At 41.3% G+C, this 18861-nt stretch overlaps 2 protein-coding genes across 3 annotated transcripts in view; both read right to left on the bottom strand.

The window, feature by feature from the left end:
* Positions 1–740: 740 nt before the first annotated feature.
* nfil3 (nuclear factor, interleukin 3 regulated) lies at positions 741–10163 on the bottom strand. 2 transcript variants are annotated; one of them, XM_061294152.1, is made up of 2 exons: positions 9874–10163; positions 741–6520 (listed from the first exon to the last, which is right to left on the bottom strand). In XM_061294152.1, the coding sequence occupies exon 2, from the start codon at positions 6415–6417 to the stop codon at positions 5191–5193; it is 1227 nt and encodes a 408-aa protein (XP_061150136.1). In that variant the 5' UTR covers positions 6418–6520; positions 9874–10163; the 3' UTR covers positions 741–5190. The 2 variants fall into 2 exon arrangements, with proteins under 2 accessions (XP_061150136.1, XP_061150135.1); XM_061294151.1 differs by having other exon boundaries at positions 9861–10162.
* A 738-nt stretch (positions 10164–10901) lies between these two features.
* Positions 10902–18861, bottom strand: part of ror2 (receptor tyrosine kinase-like orphan receptor 2) — a 55598-nt gene continuing 47638 nt past the window's right edge. The window contains exons 8-9 of the mRNA XM_061294146.1: positions 15757–15962; positions 10902–13283 (exon numbers count right to left, since the gene is read on the bottom strand). Coding sequence (XP_061150130.1) covers positions 11841–13283; positions 15757–15962 — 1649 coding nt within the window. The 3' untranslated portion in view covers positions 10902–11840. The remainder of the gene's footprint in view (positions 13284–15756; positions 15963–18861) is intronic.

Raw genomic sequence — 18861 nt, 5'->3', positions numbered from 1 at the left:
TCGAGAACCGGGACGTTCGAAAACCGAGGCTCCACTGTACGTAGTTTATAACAAACACTGTGGATTTTAAAATACCCACAAAAAATAATCAGAAATTCTTCTTTAATGTCTACATTTTTTGACTGATTCTAACTTTTCCAACTTTAAACTTTTTAGTTTATGGCTACTTCCCAAAAAATTCCCACTTACCAAAAATTCAACATTTTCTCCATTACAACACACACGCACGCGCACATACACACGCACACTCACACGCGCGCACACGCACACACATTCTTTTTATGGAATTTAATTTTTTTTGACCGATTCTACCTATCCAACCAACTTCAACATGTTTTGCTCATTTCCAGTCACTCAATGTCATTTCACATCATTTATTATCATTCAAGTTTTCATTCAACCTCTCAGTTTTCACACACAATTTGTTTCCGAAATTGCATTCTCTAGTTCCCATCGAATTGAAGCAAAACGTGTGGCAAATGGTTTTTTTATACGATATTTTAGATATCTATTGTAATTTTTGCCTCATTAAAATACATCTGACCCTTTTTGCTTTTAGGGTGGGCAAGGGAGAAGCCTGGAAGCAATTAATAACATTTCTAAATATTACAATGCAAATGAAAGTATGATTTCTGATGAGAGTTTGATGAGAATTTATGCAAGAAAGTAGCATGAAAGCAATGGTGAATACAATGCACTAAAATCCACAAATCTTTTTAAAAGACAAGAACCACTACAAATTCATTACATTTCATTTATTCTTCATATATTTTGTTTATTTATCACATTAAAGTATTTTGCTGAAGTGCTATATATACAATTTGTATAAAACAATAAAATTCTATCAAATGTGACCACCAGTTTATTAAAGTACTAAATACCACACTGTAATGTCCACATTTTTACATTACCTGAAACATTCCAAGTACATACACAGTTTTGAGTGTCTCTGACATACGTATCTCATTGATCAAAACTTTTATGGATTGTAGCTTTAAGGCAAAACAGCCAGTTAAAAACCTTTGGCAACATTTGCCAAACTGCCATCGATTGGGGTAGCAGGAATGCAACGGCTGTTAACTTTTTACCAGTGCATCAAAGCGGAATGGTAGTTGAAAGGACTATGTTGAGAGGAGTAACAGCAACACTATAAGGAAAAGAAAAACGCCACACATACACTGTAAGTGTTCCAGATTATGCATGCTAGAGTTTGACCGGTAAAGCACGTCTCTGTGTCGATTACTGTCAGACATGATTATTCGTTGCCCGACTAAAACTAAAAGTGAAAGAAAATTACATCAGGGTGTTGACTTAAGGTCCCATTTTTCTATGCATAATGGGGGGAGGGGGGCTTTTCTGCTAAAGAAACTTGCAAAAGAAATGAAGACTGGAAATTTCAAGAACATCATACTATTCATTTGTATGTGACAAACAGGTACATGGAGACTACTGTATTGGCCCGAATATAAGACGACCCCCTCTTTTTCAAGACTTGAGTTTGAAAAAATACTTTTTGAACACCAAATTGAATTTTTATACAGGAAATAATTACAGTACATCTGAAACAAATGATTATAACAATATATGCGAGAGAAAAAGCATGTTATTTTGCCTCATTCAAATCATGCAAAAACTGTCAATCACATCTTAATATCTGAAAATTTAAATATGTAAACTAAAGTGCAATCACATTTGTAAATGAATGGCTTCCGGTTCATTAAATTTAAATAAACCAATCTACTGTGATAAAACAACAAAATTGCAATAACTTCATTAACATCAAACTGAAGTCTAACTGTAACTGTAGTCTTGAAACAAATCTGAATAAGGAAAAACATTGCAACAAAATAATGCAAACTGCTACCGCTATTTTTCTTTTTCTTCTTTGTAAGAGGGGTTCGCTTTGGCCTGGGGAGTTAAGTTCAGCATTCGCGTTAAAGATATCTGGCGCCATCTAGCGTTGTGAATGGGTATAATGTCTAGACCCCGAATGTAAGATGACCCCACTTTTTCAGTCTTACTTCAACGCAAAAAGACCGTCTTGTATTCGGGCCAATACGGTATTTCTCAGGGCATTAAATCTCTTCGCCTTTGGCGATCGATTCAATGTCATGTGAGAACGAAATTACTTGGATAAATGACAATATTCAGCTCACATAAATACTGTTTATGGAGACTAATCTTACTCACTTTTATTCACTGTTGAATGTGGTGCTACATTGTATGTATGGTGATGAATGGAGTTCTGGTTGGTCATCACATTCAGACAAGTTTGTGACATCGGCACAATCGTGGCGGAGTGAAGTCTAAGCTGAGACAAAGAGGAGTAAGATCACTGTCCCCTTTGAAGTAGCCTGAAGGAGTCAAAATGACCTGATAATTTAAGCATGCACTAAAATGGGTGCCAGAAAAGGGAAAAAGAGAGAAGGGAGGCCAAAGAAGACCTGGCGATCAACTGAAACTGAAGACCTGAAAAGAACACGTACAAAGTGGGAAGACAAGGAAGCCGCTGTACCCAAAACACACGTGGAGAAAGAATGTTGGCTCATGCGTCAAAACAAGATTAAGGCCATATAAAGAACTATGATACCATATACATTTAGTTTAGTTTATTGTTTAGCACATATTATATCAACAACTGTGCAAGGAGGGAGACGAAGCCTAGGACTTGTAAAGAGCTCCACTCCTTCTAACCCCCAATTCCAACCCTTAATGCTGAGTGCCAAGCAGGGAGGCAATGGGTCCCATTTTTACAGTCTTTGGTATGACCCGGCCAGGGTTAGAACCCACAACCCTCCAGGCTCAGGGCGGACACTCTAACCACTAGGCCACTGAGCATATCTGACTGTATGTAAGACGAGTTGTCTTACATACAATAAGAAATGTATATGGTATCAGTTCTCTTTACCACATAATATGTAAAGGAAAAATTCATGGTGTAACCACCGTCACCTGCTGACCTCAACCCTATTGGAACCTGTGGCACAATCCTTAAAATGTCTGAGGGTGAATGGCAGTATTCCTCCAAACGAAAGCTTTAGGTAACAATTCTTACATCCACCATTGTGTCTTATGTGACAGCCAGACATCATCTACTGTAAAATTTCAATGGATGAGTGAGTTAAGGTGAGATTGAAGACCGTTTCTTTAGTTAATATAAAACTTGACCAGTAAAGAAAATTTTAGTTATGATTTATGTATGTATAGTTTTTAACTAAGGAGAGAAATGCACTACATATATTCTTTTCAACCTATTTCATTAGTTGAAACTGCATAGTAATTTGGAACACAGTATTTCGAGTCACTTTACAGTAAAAATACCGTTTCTACAATAGTTATTTTGTTTAATAAAATCCCAAATATTACAGAACGTATTCAAATTTGCAGATCATCTCCCTCAAATCTGTAAACCACACTGACTATCAAGGAAAATTGCAAAATCATCAGATGCCAAGTTTGGAACAGAGTCATGGCTACACGAATGATTGACATCCAACATGTCTCAACATTTTTTTTGTAGTTATCAAATAAGCACAAAGTATTTTTACAGGTATAATTATATTTCTCATTTGTGATTTTTTTGTAAAATATGCCAAATTAGTCTGACCTTGTTTGTTATGTGAATCTATCAAGGAATGACTACTCATTTCCAATGTTTATTTGCTCACGAATGCGGCATGTTCAAAACTGCATAAAATGTAATTTAATAATGGCATTTTCAGTATTTCTTAAAGATGACAATCTCTCGTTATTAATAGTACTGTAGTTTTATGTGAACAAGTATACACTGATAGCAACTGATGAAAACACAGTTGAGACAGTTGACAATGAGTACCGTATTTTCCGGACTATAAGTTGCATTTGTTTTAGTTTGGGTGCGACATACACGCAGGAGTGACTTATATGTGAAATTATTAACACAATATTACTTGATCATTAACACATTACTTACTCACTCGTGTATGATTTTACATGTTATTTTCACACTAAACCGCATGAGGACACTCTAGGCCTGTGGAAACATTGGAACTGCAACTGACAATGAGTCTGATGTCAGCAAAGTGCCGCATCTACTTCCGGAGTCAGCGGAGTTGTTTATAAGTGAGACAGAGGACGAAGATTTCGATGGATTTAATGGTTTGGAGTGACACAGATGGTTCGATAAACTTATTTATGTATATTTATGTCCTCCAGCTGGCGAGGGGGTTAGGTGACACCCAAACTGAAAATGGCTGTCTGGATTTCTTGTCGACCAATCGGGATGAGGGATCTGAGGCGGATTACCACCCTCGAAGACACTGCCAGGACAATTGAGGGCACCTTCCTGCAGCTCTTCACTTTGAATATGGATATCCACTGTTTCTTTGGATTGTTTTACATTATGTGCCCTCTCTGCATCCATTGTAGCCTGGTCATCCTGGAAGGGGGATCCTCCCATCTGTGGTCACTTCTCATTTTCCCCAATAGTTTTTTTTTTAGTTTGTCCTTGCCCTCCTGGGAGTTTAAGATCAGGGGATGTTGAGAATAATTGACAATTTCTGTACATGTGAAGCCCTCTGAGACTTGTCTATGATTTAGGGCTATATAAATAAACTTGACATGTCATAGTTATTTGAATAACCCTTAATATGTTACGTCAGGCACATTCTCAGTTCCTCATTTATGTGTTTATTTAACGTGAGCATACCGTACCATTACGCCTGTTGTTGCCTATTCATGTCTGTTCTTGGTGTTGGATTTTGTCAAATAAATTTCCCATTAAAAATGCGACTCATACTCCGGTGCGACTTATGTTTTTTTATTCTTTATTATACATTTTATGGCTGGTGCAAATTATACGCCGGAGCAACTTATACTCCAGAAAATACGGTAAATCAAAATTCAAAAGAATGGGCTTTACAGATCCAATCAGCAATGTAAAATTGTACATTATATTTCAATTTATGTTTGAAGTATAACTAATCCTCATTTACATTGGGCTTTGTTTTGTGCTTACTAATTACCACTTTCAATTTCAGAATCTTTTACTTGAAAATGTACAGTGACCAGAAAAGTTGCTCAAAGCCAAACATCAACCACACAGTGTAATACCAAATAAGTGAAGATGAAAATAGCATTAGGTTATTCAGGCAGGCAAGCTATTAGTAGGGACTCATTGTGTTAAATAGATGTTTCCCTTGCTGCGTTTTCTCAGAGGCCACTTTTGCACTCCTTTCCATCTGAATGTGCATAGGATGGCTGTTTTATATCCACAGCTGGTTTGTCTGAGAAGCTATGGTTTTGCCTGCTACTCGTACAGCTATCCTCAGGTGTTTTTGTGCTACTTTTATCCCACTGCTCAGACCGCTGAGTCCAGTCCTGCATGGCGGTGACCTGTTCCGACAAAGGGCACAGCAAGGACTGAGAGCACACTGAGGTGTCTGAGAATGCTTGAAAGGATCCGTTGACAGGTGAGGAGAACTTTTCCGCCGATTCGTACTCTGGGTCGATAGCTTCTACTTTGATTTGGATGGTCTTTGCTTTGATTCGCAGTTTATGAGGCAGAGCGGAAGAACTGGCCTCAGGCACTTTGTGTGTGGATACAATAACACTTGTTGGGTCAGCCGCAGATGTCATCAACCCTTTGGGGACCTGCTGCTCATCTTCACCATCTGATGATTTGCTCACAGCACCATCATCTGAGCTTCTGGGCGAGTTACTGGATGACCTGGTGATCTGTAAAAATGGAGCAGATTGAGCGTAGACTCTTGACAAAGAGCTGGCCATGTAGTTCCTAAAGAGTTCATACGGACTACTCTCATGTGGAAAGGTGCCATTCTCTGCCGGTTCCCGTTTGACCTCGGTGCTTCTGCACATACTTAAACTACCCTGAGTTTGAGCACATGCCTTGGATATATTTGGTGAATGTTTGATGACTGAAATACAGCTACTGCGCAGGTGATGAGGCTCAGTTTCCTTGCTGGAGAAACTGCTTTGATCAGCACTGGCTGTGACAAATTGCTGATAGAGATGAGCACTCTTGTGGCTAGACAACTTCTCAACTTCTTGGGCATATGCGGCTGAGCTCAAAAGGCCAAACTTGAGTTTAAGCGACAACAGTTCAGCTTTGAGGGAGGCATTTTCCTCTCCCAGGGTCATCAGCTTGTTCTCCAGCACCATGTCATTTATACGCCGCTTCTCCCTCGAGCGTTTAGCTGCCTCGTTGTTTTTGCGTCGTCTCTCCCAATAAACAGTGTCTTTCTTCTCCTCTGGGATAAACTCCCTTTTCCTGCGACAGGTAGTTTTAGCTATAAATGGTATACCAGAGACAGTACCTATCATGTCCCGGTTAGACCCTTGTAAGGCCACAGCCAGTAGCAGGGCATCGTCTCCACTATAGGGCTCACTGGCGTAAATTTCTTCCTTGACTGATTGCATATTTATAACTGATTCTATCCTCTGTATTTAATGGTTCCTCATAATGCTTTCAAGAACTGATGAAATCTTCCATGAGAGACAATCCTCCTCTTCATCACAAAAACTGTGGGATTACATTAAGAGAGTCACCAATTAGTTTACATTAACTAATTACATAAAAAAACACTTTGCAAAAGGAACTTTTCCCAGGAACGTAATCCTGGCACATCAAAAGAAGGGTAAACCGAGGATAGTTAAAAGCGAAGGTTCATTTTTCACTTACAAGCCCAGTTTATGTATTTTATTTAATGAGGAAAATGAAAAAAGTTAGAGAAAAAAAAAATCTAAATTAAGTGTAAAATTCTATCAATCTAGCAGCCTTACATCAATTGTATCATATAGAGAGGCAGGCAGAAGTAGAGGCTAAGGCAGGGGTGGGCAAACTACGGCCCGCGGGCCACATCCGGCCCACGGGACCGTTTAATCCGGCCCGCCAACCCTGAACAAATTGTATTATTAAACTTTTTTTTTTTGTCATTTTGCCTGCAATGACTGCGTTTTCCCAGTAGATGGCGAAGCGCTCGCCTGCGCATTTACTACCGGAAGCCGTGTCAGAAAGCTCGGTGCACACTCACAAGTGCGTGTACGTACTCAGTAGTACGGACTTGGCGCACTCTCGCTCTATTCGTATCAGTCCCGAATTTAGAGCGTGGGCTTTGACGACAGCATTCTTATAATTCGCGCGCTGAGCTTTCAGATGCAGCTTTGCGCTAAAGCCACCCACAAACTTTCCCCTGGAATCCTTCCATTAAAATGAGTGGCCCGAAAAAAAGAAGTGAGTGCCGAGTGTTTAAAAAAGAGTGGCCAATTTGGCTCGACGTACGCGACGTGACGTTCAGCCACATCAACATCAACCCGTCACAGATCAAGGTAAACGGACCAACACCTCGGATCTCGCCTAAGAATTGCCACAACAAATTTTACTCCAGACTATGACGCACTAGCAAAAAAGGGACACCAACAACACTGTTCCCACTGAAAATGAACGGGAGGCTCTCAAGTTTATTGTAAAAAAATGCATTTTGAATATGATTTGTACACATAGCAGGGATTGAAACTAGCGACCATTCTCATTTTCAAACAATGCAGGATGCTCAAGGACATTGATGCACCACCTATTTGCGACTAATCTTAACCTGTAAAGTTCTTAAGGCTTACTTTAAGCAAGTGTTTCCCGTTTCCTCACCTCTGTTACCAGGTGTTTGCGAGTTAAAACTCTGCTCTGATTTTCAGATACCCCTCACCGTGTTGCTGTTTTGATTACTTTATTTGGATGTATGCTTTCACCGATTCTTCAAGATGATATATTTGGTCAGAATGTTTGCCGTTTGATGTGATCTCATGAGATAAATATCTTTCATTAATCTGACCTGCAGGCATTGAAGTGATGGAGATTGTTATTCATAATAACAGTGTCGTATTTTATGAGAATCACTGATAGCAGTTTTTTAGTGAATTATTTTTTTTTAATGCTGTTAATAAATGCATTTGTTTTCAAAAAACTTGTTTGGAATATCCATGCTTTACTACCTACTAAAGGCCAAGATCTTTTATGCAATGACCTTTACAGGTCGCTTATATGACTTCACACAACGCCTACGTCCATCTGCTGCTGGTCCGGCCCTCCGGTCCAAATTTAGAACCCAGTTCGGCCCGCGAGTCAAAAAGTTTGCCCACCCCTGGGCTAAGGTCATACAGTGCCCTTTGTTTGCATACACTTTTTGTTCATATACAATGTGAACATATTTTGCAGATTTTTTGTCGTTAATTTTGTTCACATCCCGTGTACTGTATTAAAAACAGGCTTAAATAAAACTTCTGATCTAATGGTGACTTTTACACCATTTTGTATTGTTTTTAAATCTGTCCATCTCCTGGGGGCCAACCCTCCCTTCTCCATAAAACCTAGTGACGCCACCGCAACACGAACGTGTTCTAAATTTGGATTTCCTTTAAAATTATACAAAAGATTACTTTTACCACCGAACTGCAAGAGTAATTTCCAAACGATAAAAATCTAAGAAATTTGTTTTCATTTAATAGCAAGATTGCATTAGTCTTTTAGGAATTTGATGCGTCATAATTCAAAGATACCGATTAAACATCCATCCATCCATTTTCTGAACCGCTTAGTCCCCACGGGGGTTGCGGGCGTGCTGGAGCCTATCCCAGCCGTCATTGGGCAGTAGGCGGGGGACACCCTGAAACGGTTGCCAGCCAATCACACAGAGACAAATAACCATTTGCACTCGCACTCACACCTAGGGACAATTTGGAGTCTTTAATCGGCCTACCAAGCATGTTATTTTTGGGATGTGGGAGAAAACCCACGCGGGCCCGGGGAGAACATGCAAACTCCACACAGGGAGGGCCGGAGGTGGAATCGAACCCGCACCCTCCTAACTGTGAGGCGAACATTAAACCCAGTGTGCCACCGAGCCGCCTCCGATTAAACATTAAAAAAAAAAAAAAAAGTGGTTACAGGAGTTGGTATGTTCTGTCACAATCTGGATGATGGAGGCAGTGAATCAATCAGAGCCAGACAGGACCAGGGCTGGCTGCGCTTCAGCGAGCCGTCAACGCGGTATCGCCCCAGAATTCCTTCATTGTGTCAGAATTACACAATAACCACCCCTCGCCTCCCTCAGCCTGTGACAGCCAGAAATTTCTGTTGCTGCAGACATTATGCAATGTTTGCTGGTGTAGCAAAAACGAAATAGACGCATGTTTGTCCTACTTTGTTTGTGTGTAAATATATAACACTGGTTAAACAGTGGATCCAGATAAAAGCGAGATAATCGACGCAGCAATCTGAATGAAGACAACGTGGGCATTGATTCTAGTACATGACATCATTGCCTCGCTTACTCAGACACTGGCGGATGAGGCTTGATCGACGCCCTAAAAAGTCCACACTTTAACAGTGTGAGACGGAACAGTAAATCAAACGATACCGTTGATAAAGAACTTCCTGTCTGGTTACAACAGAATAAAACACCGTCTGCCACCATCAGTGTGACACAGTGAGCCCAAACCAGTTTTTTGGCTGTTGCAATCTGTAAACTCCTGTCACTGGTAACAAGGCCTACGTGACTTTACAGAACCATTACGTGACCCAATCACTCAATTCCCAGGCATCCCAGAGCGCTGCACAATTAGAAACATTAGTAAGGAACCATTCTTTGTTTATAAAACTTGCTGATGGCGGCCCGACGATACAGTACAACGTATTTGCGCGACGCTGGCTAATGCTTGGTTAACAATTAGGTTACTTTAAGTTTAAAAAAGAGTTACACACCAAATTGGGTCACACACTAACCAGCACCCACCCTTTGGGCATACATCGACGCAGGTAAATATTCTGTATTTCAATTGGCAGGGACGGTTTAAAAGTCGATACTCACATTTTCACCATACCTTGTCGCTAGTTGAAAACTGGTGGCGATATTAGAGTCGCTGTCCTTAACGAAGAAATCATACATCAGCGATGAATTTGTCCTCTCAAACGTGAGGAAATATCTGGGTAGACTAAATTTTACAAAAGGAAAAGAACCACATTTTTCTCCGATTTTTTGCACACCAATGTGGCTTCTGACTATGGATCTGTGTTAGTAGGTCAGGAGTTAAGTGCATTGGCAGTGTACGGTTGACTGAGAACCGCTTTAGCCAATCACATGGCTGTATTTCACAATTCCAGCCAATGACTTTAGAGAAGGGTCGAGGGCTCAACTTGTCGTCACAATACCTGCAATGGAGCGACCAAGTCATCATGAATACATTCTTACCTTCAAGCAAACTCAAGTGCGGACGGCTGTTCGTCTATGTGTGCCCTGCGATTGGCTGGCAACCGGTTCAGTGTGTCCCCCGCCTACTGCTCGATGACGGCTGGGATAGGCTCCAGCAAAGCGGTATATAAAATGGATGAATGGAGTCATACCGACCCCACGTATGGATGTACACTATGTATTTGGAAGTTTATTTCTTATCTTTACTTGTTTTGACCCGTAGAGGTCACTGTTGTATGACACGTATAAACTTAAACGCCGTTTGCCGTTTGTATTTACCGCAATCGTGATCCATGAGCAGGAATCTGAGTAAGAGTAAATTTAAATCTGTCAAAGAGGTAAAGATACTTTTTTTTTTTTATCTTGCGTGACCAACATTCAGGAAAGTAGTCTATTGTTTGCAATTTCACACTGGAAAAATAAAGCAAGCCATGTGTGTAGACGTAGGGATTTTGTTAACATTTAGGTATAGTGAAATAGAACATTAATACACTCTTGTTTTACACATGTTTAGCATTGCTGTAATATTCAGAAATATCAGTAATTCAGTAATTAGATTTAAATATGGCTGAATGTTAAGTCCAAGTTGTGATAGTTTTTTTATGGCAATACAAGTGTTGTCAGATGTTCTGCTATTATGAACTTTGATCAACAATTAACTTATTTAAGAAGAATTTATTGAACATTCTATAGTTGAATGTACACAATTGTGTAGAAAGTGAAAAAAATCTTGTAAAAATCATGCAACTGGTGGGGCACATTAAATCAACACCAGGGTTAGCAATGTTCAATAAAGGAATAAAGAAAGGGGGGGGGATCAAACTAAAGAATATAAATTACAGATCTGTGCAATGTGGTGAAAAAAACAATGTTACAAATGCTAGTGAAAAAATAAGGCAAAAGTGTGGGGAAAAATGATTCCATGAGCTTGAGTACCAATATTGGAAAATTGTAAAATATATCACTGAATTAAAATACAATTTGTTCATTTGAAAACAATACTTCTTTTCTATTGTGTTTCTATTCATTATACATTCTTTGCTTCTATGGCTGTGGCCAATGTACATGTATACTACTGGATAATAACATCCATAATAATATAAAATGATCTTCAAGACACAACGGAATGCATAAGTCTTTCTCTATAAAACTTAGTTTTGGCTCTGCTTTTTCTGAAAGTAGATGTTTTTTTACTCTTAGTTGTGAGGATAATTCCTTTAGGATATGAACGTAGTATGAAGATTCATCAAATAGCTATCCTAGCTTGCATAACCCCATGTTTGTTGATCAAAGGTAATGCGACGTTAAGTAAAACAAGTAAAACCACAGACATAAAAGATCTTGAGGTTGAATCATTGTTTGTGTATGTTGCACAGCAACATTGGAAAAACATCTGAATGGAAACACCAACTGTAGCGTACCCAAGCTTAAAAAGCAGAGATTGGGAAGCACAAATTTCAGTCCTACTTGAGAAAGTATTTTTCAACATTCATCCACTGTCACTGGAAATTGCTCCTTTCACTTCATATTGCTTTTTGGAAGCAAGCACACATAGTTAACAGAATATTTCACATAGTACGCTCCCCACTCCACCACCACCTATGTGTCCGACAATTGGACCACCAGCTCGTCAGTCTGTTGCTCACTGTCACCCAGTAATTCTGTTTCAGGCACTACCAAGTGCTCATTTTGCTCTAGCTCGATTTGGGATGCCCTGTCAACCAAGTCCTCATTGTTGGTCTTAGAGTCCTCAGTGAGTAAGGCTGCTTGCTCTGCCATAGAATTGTTGGAAGGAGCCGTGGTGACATAGCCTGTTGATGTGGAGCCACTGCCACTGTGGTGAGAACTCGGTTTTGGAACCATCGGGGCTGGGTGGTGGTGCATGGGCATGGGTATTTGCATGGGATAGAAATTCTGCATGTACTGGTAGGCTGGCATAGGGTGATATCCATTGACAGGGATGTAGAGCTGTGGAGGGACCATCGGCCTATGCATTTGACTCTTCATTGGCATAAACTGAGGTTGATGGAAGGGGGAGGTCTTTTTTGGGCTAGTGTAGCGTGAAGCATTCACTGTGCTCATGCTGATATTGCTAACGGGGCTGGTGCTGAGAGAGCTTGTCTGGGTAGTGTTGCTGGTACCTGACGTTTGAGCAGAGTTATTATAATTTGAAAGACTCTCCCAGGAGCGCAGACGTGTGTGGATATCCTTAAAGCGAGGCCGCCTTGCTTGGAATTCACTCCAGCACTCCAGCATAAGGGTGTATATCCAAACTGGGCAGTCATCAGGACACTGCAAAACCTGGTGGCTGCGCACCATCTCGATCACGTCGTGGTTGGAGAAGCCACAATAAGGCTGTAGACCATAACTGAAGGTCTCCCAAAGCAAAACACCATAAGACCAGATGTCAGAGTCTGTGGAGAACTTGCCATACATCAGTGCCTCTGGTGACATCCATCGAATAGGCAAGGGGCTTGCCCCCATCAGATTGTAGTAGTCAGCTGAGTAGACATCTCTGAAGAGGCCCAGATCAAGGATCTTTATATTTAGCTTGTCAAAAACCAGAATGTTCCGGGCTGCAAGATCTTTATGAACAACCTGGTGGCTAGAAAGATACTCCATTCCGGCGGCAATCTGGGTAATGATATGAAGGAAATCTGCCTGCTCCAATGTCGATTTGACTGTTCTGTCATCATCTGAGCTAGCAACATCTGAGTTGGGAGAGCGCACCACAAGGTACTCGTGCAGATCACCAATGCTTGAATAAGTGAATAGAATGCATTGTGGCTGCTCTTTGGTGATGGTACCCAAAAGACAAACAATATTTTGATGCTGAAGGTGAGAGCGGAGCATGGCCTCATGGCGAAATTCTTCACCGAGGGCGGGATCAACCTTGTCCTTCAGTGTCTTGATGGCCACCACTTGGGTCTGCTCACCAGGTGTAGTGCCATACAGATGCCCTTTGTAAACTTTGCCGAACCGATCCTCACCAAGCTCCTCCATAAATCTTAGAGCTGATACATTGATCTCCCGGAGCTTTGCCTGTGTACACAGAAAAACAACCACAAAAATCTAATTCAAGTCCTCGAAAAATATGGCCAACGGTCAAATAAGTCAGACAAAGATAGATGTGTTCAGTACGTCTTCTGAATTTAAAATAGTTTTCGGGTGTCTAAATAAACAGTCTCTGACATTGTTTGATCAAAATACACAAAAGATAAGGAATAAAAATATACTTCACACCTGCTCTGATAAATGACTTGGTTTCTATTAAGCCCGTATCTCACAGAACTGCAAGTGTTTACGCACATAGCAAATGTTGGTATTTTGTCAGGGTCCTTAAAAGGTTGCGGTCACAAACCGTTGTAAACAGTTTTTCTTTTCGCAAAGCAATTTTGGACATGTCAACTGGTCGGCAAGTGTGCCTCACCATCCCGGGGTTCAATTCCGGGCCCCAGCCTTCCTGCATAGAGTTTGCATGTTCGCTCCGTGCCATTGGGGTTTTTCAAGGGTGTGTTTTTTGTGGTATAGTTTTACTTATTTGGTAGTGTTTTAAATCCATTTGCCCAACTAGTTAGCTAGTTTGCAATCTCATTTTGTTCATTGCTAGGATGGCGTGTGAGGCCAACTGCAAAGTGAGGACAGAGGCGTTGACAAGCTGGGCTTTATTGACTGACAGCTCAACAGTTGAATTTAATGCTCACTAGCTGTCTAAATATTCCCATAAACGCGCCAACACTTGCAGATGTCCCACTTGAACGCAACGTGTTTTCACATGGCACGTGGACACGCTGCACATACTGTACACACGTCCCACATACTCGCAGGCAAATGTGGCCATTTTGTGTGCCCCATTCGTTTTGATTTGAATCGCTAAATTATAATTCCCTGTTCATTTTTAATTGCCAATTTGAATCTCCATTTGAGTCACCACCAATTTGTGCACCGTCCAAGTTCTAACACTGCACCTTTTGGCTTTAACATGATCTCTGTCTCGGGTGGTAAATTCCCTTTTGTGACATCACAAAGGCTTGCTCATACAACATTCACAATATCTTTGCCCAAAATGCAGTGTGCTGCGGGATTTTGGAAATGGTTTGGTCTTTATTTAAGTCTTGCTATGTTTTCTCTCAATCTATTATAGTATCCGGAACAAGCTGCGGGAGGACAGGACTGCTCAGTCCTGGAGGCTCACAGTTTACCATGGATGCCAGTACATTTCCTCCCTGCACATTCTGTATGCCACGGTGAACCATGAAAGTAAATTAAGCATGACTCGGCTTTAGTAAAGTTGTAGGCAGCGAGTGTAAGATGCCTACTGCTTCCAAGTACAGATAGGCCCTATTACATACTGTCAGGTCTAGTTCCATTCAGTGTTTTACTACGGCGCTGACTGTTTCTCATTGCCACCCTAACTCCCATAATGTTTTATTCAAAGTCTACACTATGTTCTTTCCTTTATTGTCACTGTTAACGCAGTGTTAACTGTGAAAATCAGTTGGTGGCGGCGCGCAAAGACGCTGCGGCTCGGCGCTCCTCAGCTGTTGGCAGTTCTGTAACTTTTTTTGTAACTTTTCTTGTAACATTTTTAGTACTCATCCCATCCCTGCTTGTGACATGTGTGCAATACAGCAGAGCGGAAGTGTTGTCGGTCGCAGTAAACACCTTCTGCCCGCAAAAGATCTTGATTCTCTGGAACACGATCCCCCCGGGGATTCGGCGGCCGCTAAGCACGGCTGGCTTTGCTGTCCCCCCACTGGAGTGGCGCGGGCGGCGTGGACATGGAAGGCGGAAGCGGGGCGGAGGAGGAGGACTAGCTAAAAACTGGCCCGTGCAGGCCAGTCATCCCCAGTCTCTTTCTTGCTGACGCCCGGTTGATGACCAACGGGATGGACGAGCGGAGCACATCTCACGGTCTGGAGTGCTGTGTCTGGTTGTCGCGGAGTCCTGGCTGGACCATTGCATCCCCAACCCGGCTATCGAGCTAGCGGGCCGTGCTGTCTTCAGAGCCGACCGAATAGACTTTTTTTTTAGACCGCTTTTTAAAATCGAGAACTTCAAGATTGAGCAACAGCTTTTTTCATCAGGCTGTTAAAACCATCACCCCACCCATGTTCATCCCTTGCGAAGACTGACCTAAGATTGCATTTTATCTGTATTTTATATTGTTTTATATACATGTACGTATGTGCATGACCTGCCATGAGGAGCTGCCAAACTGATTTTCACAGTTAACACTGCGTTAACAGTGACAATAAAGGAATTCAATTCAATTCCTGGTGACAACTGCAGCAGGGAGGTGGGATGGACAAAGGTGACACTTGATTGCCATGAATGTCCAGCGAGCCTTTTCTACTGTAACTGAAACAATTGTTAATGACTAGATCAATTGTATCTTTACGAAATTAGAACATATCAGAGGTTTAACAGCAGCAATCCTAATCAGAATTCCTCCAACCTTAGATGATTCACTGTAGTGGAAATGTTGTACACTTTTGTACTACAGCCATCCCACCTGGTGTTTGTGCTGGTTTAGGAGAGACATCTCCATGTCTTGGTTTGGTGAGCTGTTCAGCTGGCAGCGAGGAGGCGTGTCACTTGGTGCTTTTTGCTTATTTCGACAGATGCAAACCAAAAAAAAGAGGCAAGCAATCACCAAAGGGATGGCGATTGCAGGGATTAAAATGAACAGAATCTCCTTTCTGAGGTTGTCTGGAGGCTCTGCGAATAGAAAGATGATAGCAAAGTAAGTTAAGTGGACGTTATATTCAAAATACATATTCGGTGAGCGTAAAAAAATCAGTGGTGAATAATTTGCATGCAGTAAATACAAAGTATCCAATACACTTGCAGTCAACCACCTCTTTAAAAGTGAGAGCTACTGCTTGGGGACTGATTAATACAATGGGTTACCAATTTCATCCACACTTCTGAGATGACAAATTTGCTGAAGGGACCTTTAATTGGAAGTTAATAAGTCATTATATTCATGTATGTTAAGACACTGATCATGTTCACGATTTCTTACATTAATCAACGACGTTACACACGTACCAATATGTTAACTTTATTTCTTGAAATCTTTGCAAATATTAACATTTTCAAAAGATCACTTCACTGGTGAGCTCCTCCAATACTATCTGGTGCCCACGGCCACCACGTTAGTGGCCCCTGCCATACATACTAGTTTACAGTCCTGGGTGGCCCTCATTTATCATAGCTTATTACTCCTACACGCAAAATGCGACCTGACAGATGCATATTTCACTTCCTGCGCAAAGCGTATGACCTATCTCAAGAAAGAAAGAAAAAAAACTTTTTCCTCCACATAGATGTTCACTATAGAGAAAAGGTTTAGCATGGTTGAAAAAAATGACCAATCGCCACCAAAATTCATGTGCACATCACGTGCACATCTCCCCAAATCAATGTCTAAAATGATCAAAACAATCATACCAATATTTGAGATTTTATGGACATTACCATCTCCTCTCTGTCTTCCTCATCATATGTGCGCACTCAAGCTTGATGTTTAATGAGGAGGACACTTAAAGCGGTAGTCAACCCCCAAATTTTCCTTTGTAATATGTTCTGTGGAGCCCAAATAGTCGAAACACAGCTTTCTAATTAATGGTTTGTTTGTGGAATATGAATTACACGGGCAAGATCCACCTTTTCATCAGTCTCAGGGGTCAGCCATTTTGCCACTTGCTGTGACTCAGGTCACGACCAATCACGGCTTACCAGCTTTCTGAAGCTGAGCTGTCATTGGTTGTACATATGCTTAGCAAAAGTTAATAAGTTAGAGAATCACTGTTTCAGTGCAATGCAAACTGCATGATGTTACAGTGTCTGGTGATGGTGGCACTTGGTGTACTAGGTATGCGTTTTTGATAGGGATGTCCCGATCCCGAGATCGGATCACCCCAATCGTTTCCTATTTTCCGGTGATCGGAGCTCGGCTAAATTAGCTGAAGAGTCGTGGCGATCTTTACGGCAAATGCCGTAAAGTACTCTCTAGTTACGGTTGACGATAGCTGCGCAATACAAACCTCTGTGGAGTGCAAAGCAAGCATATCAGACATGTGGAAATATTTTACTCTCCAGAGTGAAGACTGTCCTAAAGCTACCGTTTTTTTCCGTGTATAGTGCGCCCCCATGTATAGTACGCACCCCTAAAAATGGCATGCTGATGCTGGAAAAAAGCTTGTACCCATGTATAATACGCACCCAATTTTTATGAATTTTTAAAAAAAAAAATATATATATATATATATATATATATTTTTTTTAAGTCCCAATGATCGTCACACACGCAGGGAGGCAATGGGTCCCATTTTTATAGTCTTTGGTATGGTCTTAACTAGGCTGGATGTAATTTTTTTTGTTGGCGTTGATTTCTCCGACTGCCCGTAAACGCACCACCGCGCTCCGTGCGCATGGAGCGTGTTTGAAGTGAACAGCAGAGAAGAAAGGAACAAGGCAAAGTGTTGTGAAATAAAATATTACCTGTAATACGGATTTAGGTAGAGAACTGAACTCTCGCTCTTTATATAGCTGACGTGTCTTGCGCATCCGTTCTGCGCATCTGTAATGGCGGCCTCCGTATGATATCCGGTTTGCGTGTGTAAGAGAGCGAGAGAGAGCGAGAGAGAGAGCGCGCGAGAGAACGCTCAACCGTAGCGCGCCGCCGACCGCCCAACTGCACCGGGCTGGTCGATTATTGTGACAGAGCCGTCGCTGAAATTTAGAAGATATTTTTAAAGTCCTGATGTACTTTCTAAAATTTAAGTGGACCTCAGTGCGCACTGCGCAGGGAGCTTAATTTGGTGCAGCGCGCCGGGCGCTCACTGTCGCATTGCTTAAAGAGCGCCTTTGTGTTTTAGGATGAACAGCAGAGACCAAAGGAACAAGGCAAAGTGTTGTGAAATAAAATATTACCTGTAATACGCATTTTGTTATTTGCTGATTGAAACTGCTAATTAAACTGTGAATTGAAACTAATAGGAAGAAAACAACTCTCGCTCTTTATATAGCTGACGTGTCTTGCGCATCCGTTCTGTGCATTTTATTTCACAACACTTTGCCTTTCTTCTCTGCTGTTCACTTCAAACACGCTCCATGCGACCGCAATGCTCTCGTATCAGACGCTTGCTCGATCACCTGCTCGTTTGCTGTCCCGTGCGCGCACGAAGCGCGGTGGTGCGTTTATGGGCAGTCGGAGAAATCAATGCCAACAAAAAAAATTACATCCAGCCTAGTTAAGACCATACCAAAGACTATAAAAATGGGACCCATTGTCTCCCTGCGTGTGTGACGATCATTGGGACTTAAAAAAAAAAAAAAAAAAAAAAAATTAAAAAAAAAAAATTTTTTTTTTTTTTTTTTTTGTACCCATGTATAATGCGCACCCCGGATTTTAGGACAATAAATTAGTAAAATTTTGCGCACTATACACGGAAAAAAACGGTACTTGCAATGTCTGCAATATGGCAATTTCAAGAGGAGGTAGCAGCAGAGGTAGCTACATCTAACACCACAAAATTGATTCGTCATCTGAGGACAAAACATCACAATGTGTATGAAGTGTTTTGTAAAGCTGCAGATGGAAAGGTTGCTA

The sequence above is a fragment of the Syngnathus typhle genome, linkage group LG12 (genome assembly GCF_033458585.1).
Source record: "Syngnathus typhle isolate RoL2023-S1 ecotype Sweden linkage group LG12, RoL_Styp_1.0, whole genome shotgun sequence".
Classification (NCBI taxonomy): domain Eukaryota; kingdom Metazoa; phylum Chordata; class Actinopteri; order Syngnathiformes; family Syngnathidae; genus Syngnathus; species Syngnathus typhle.
This window is presented reverse-complemented; position numbering and strand designations above follow the sequence as displayed.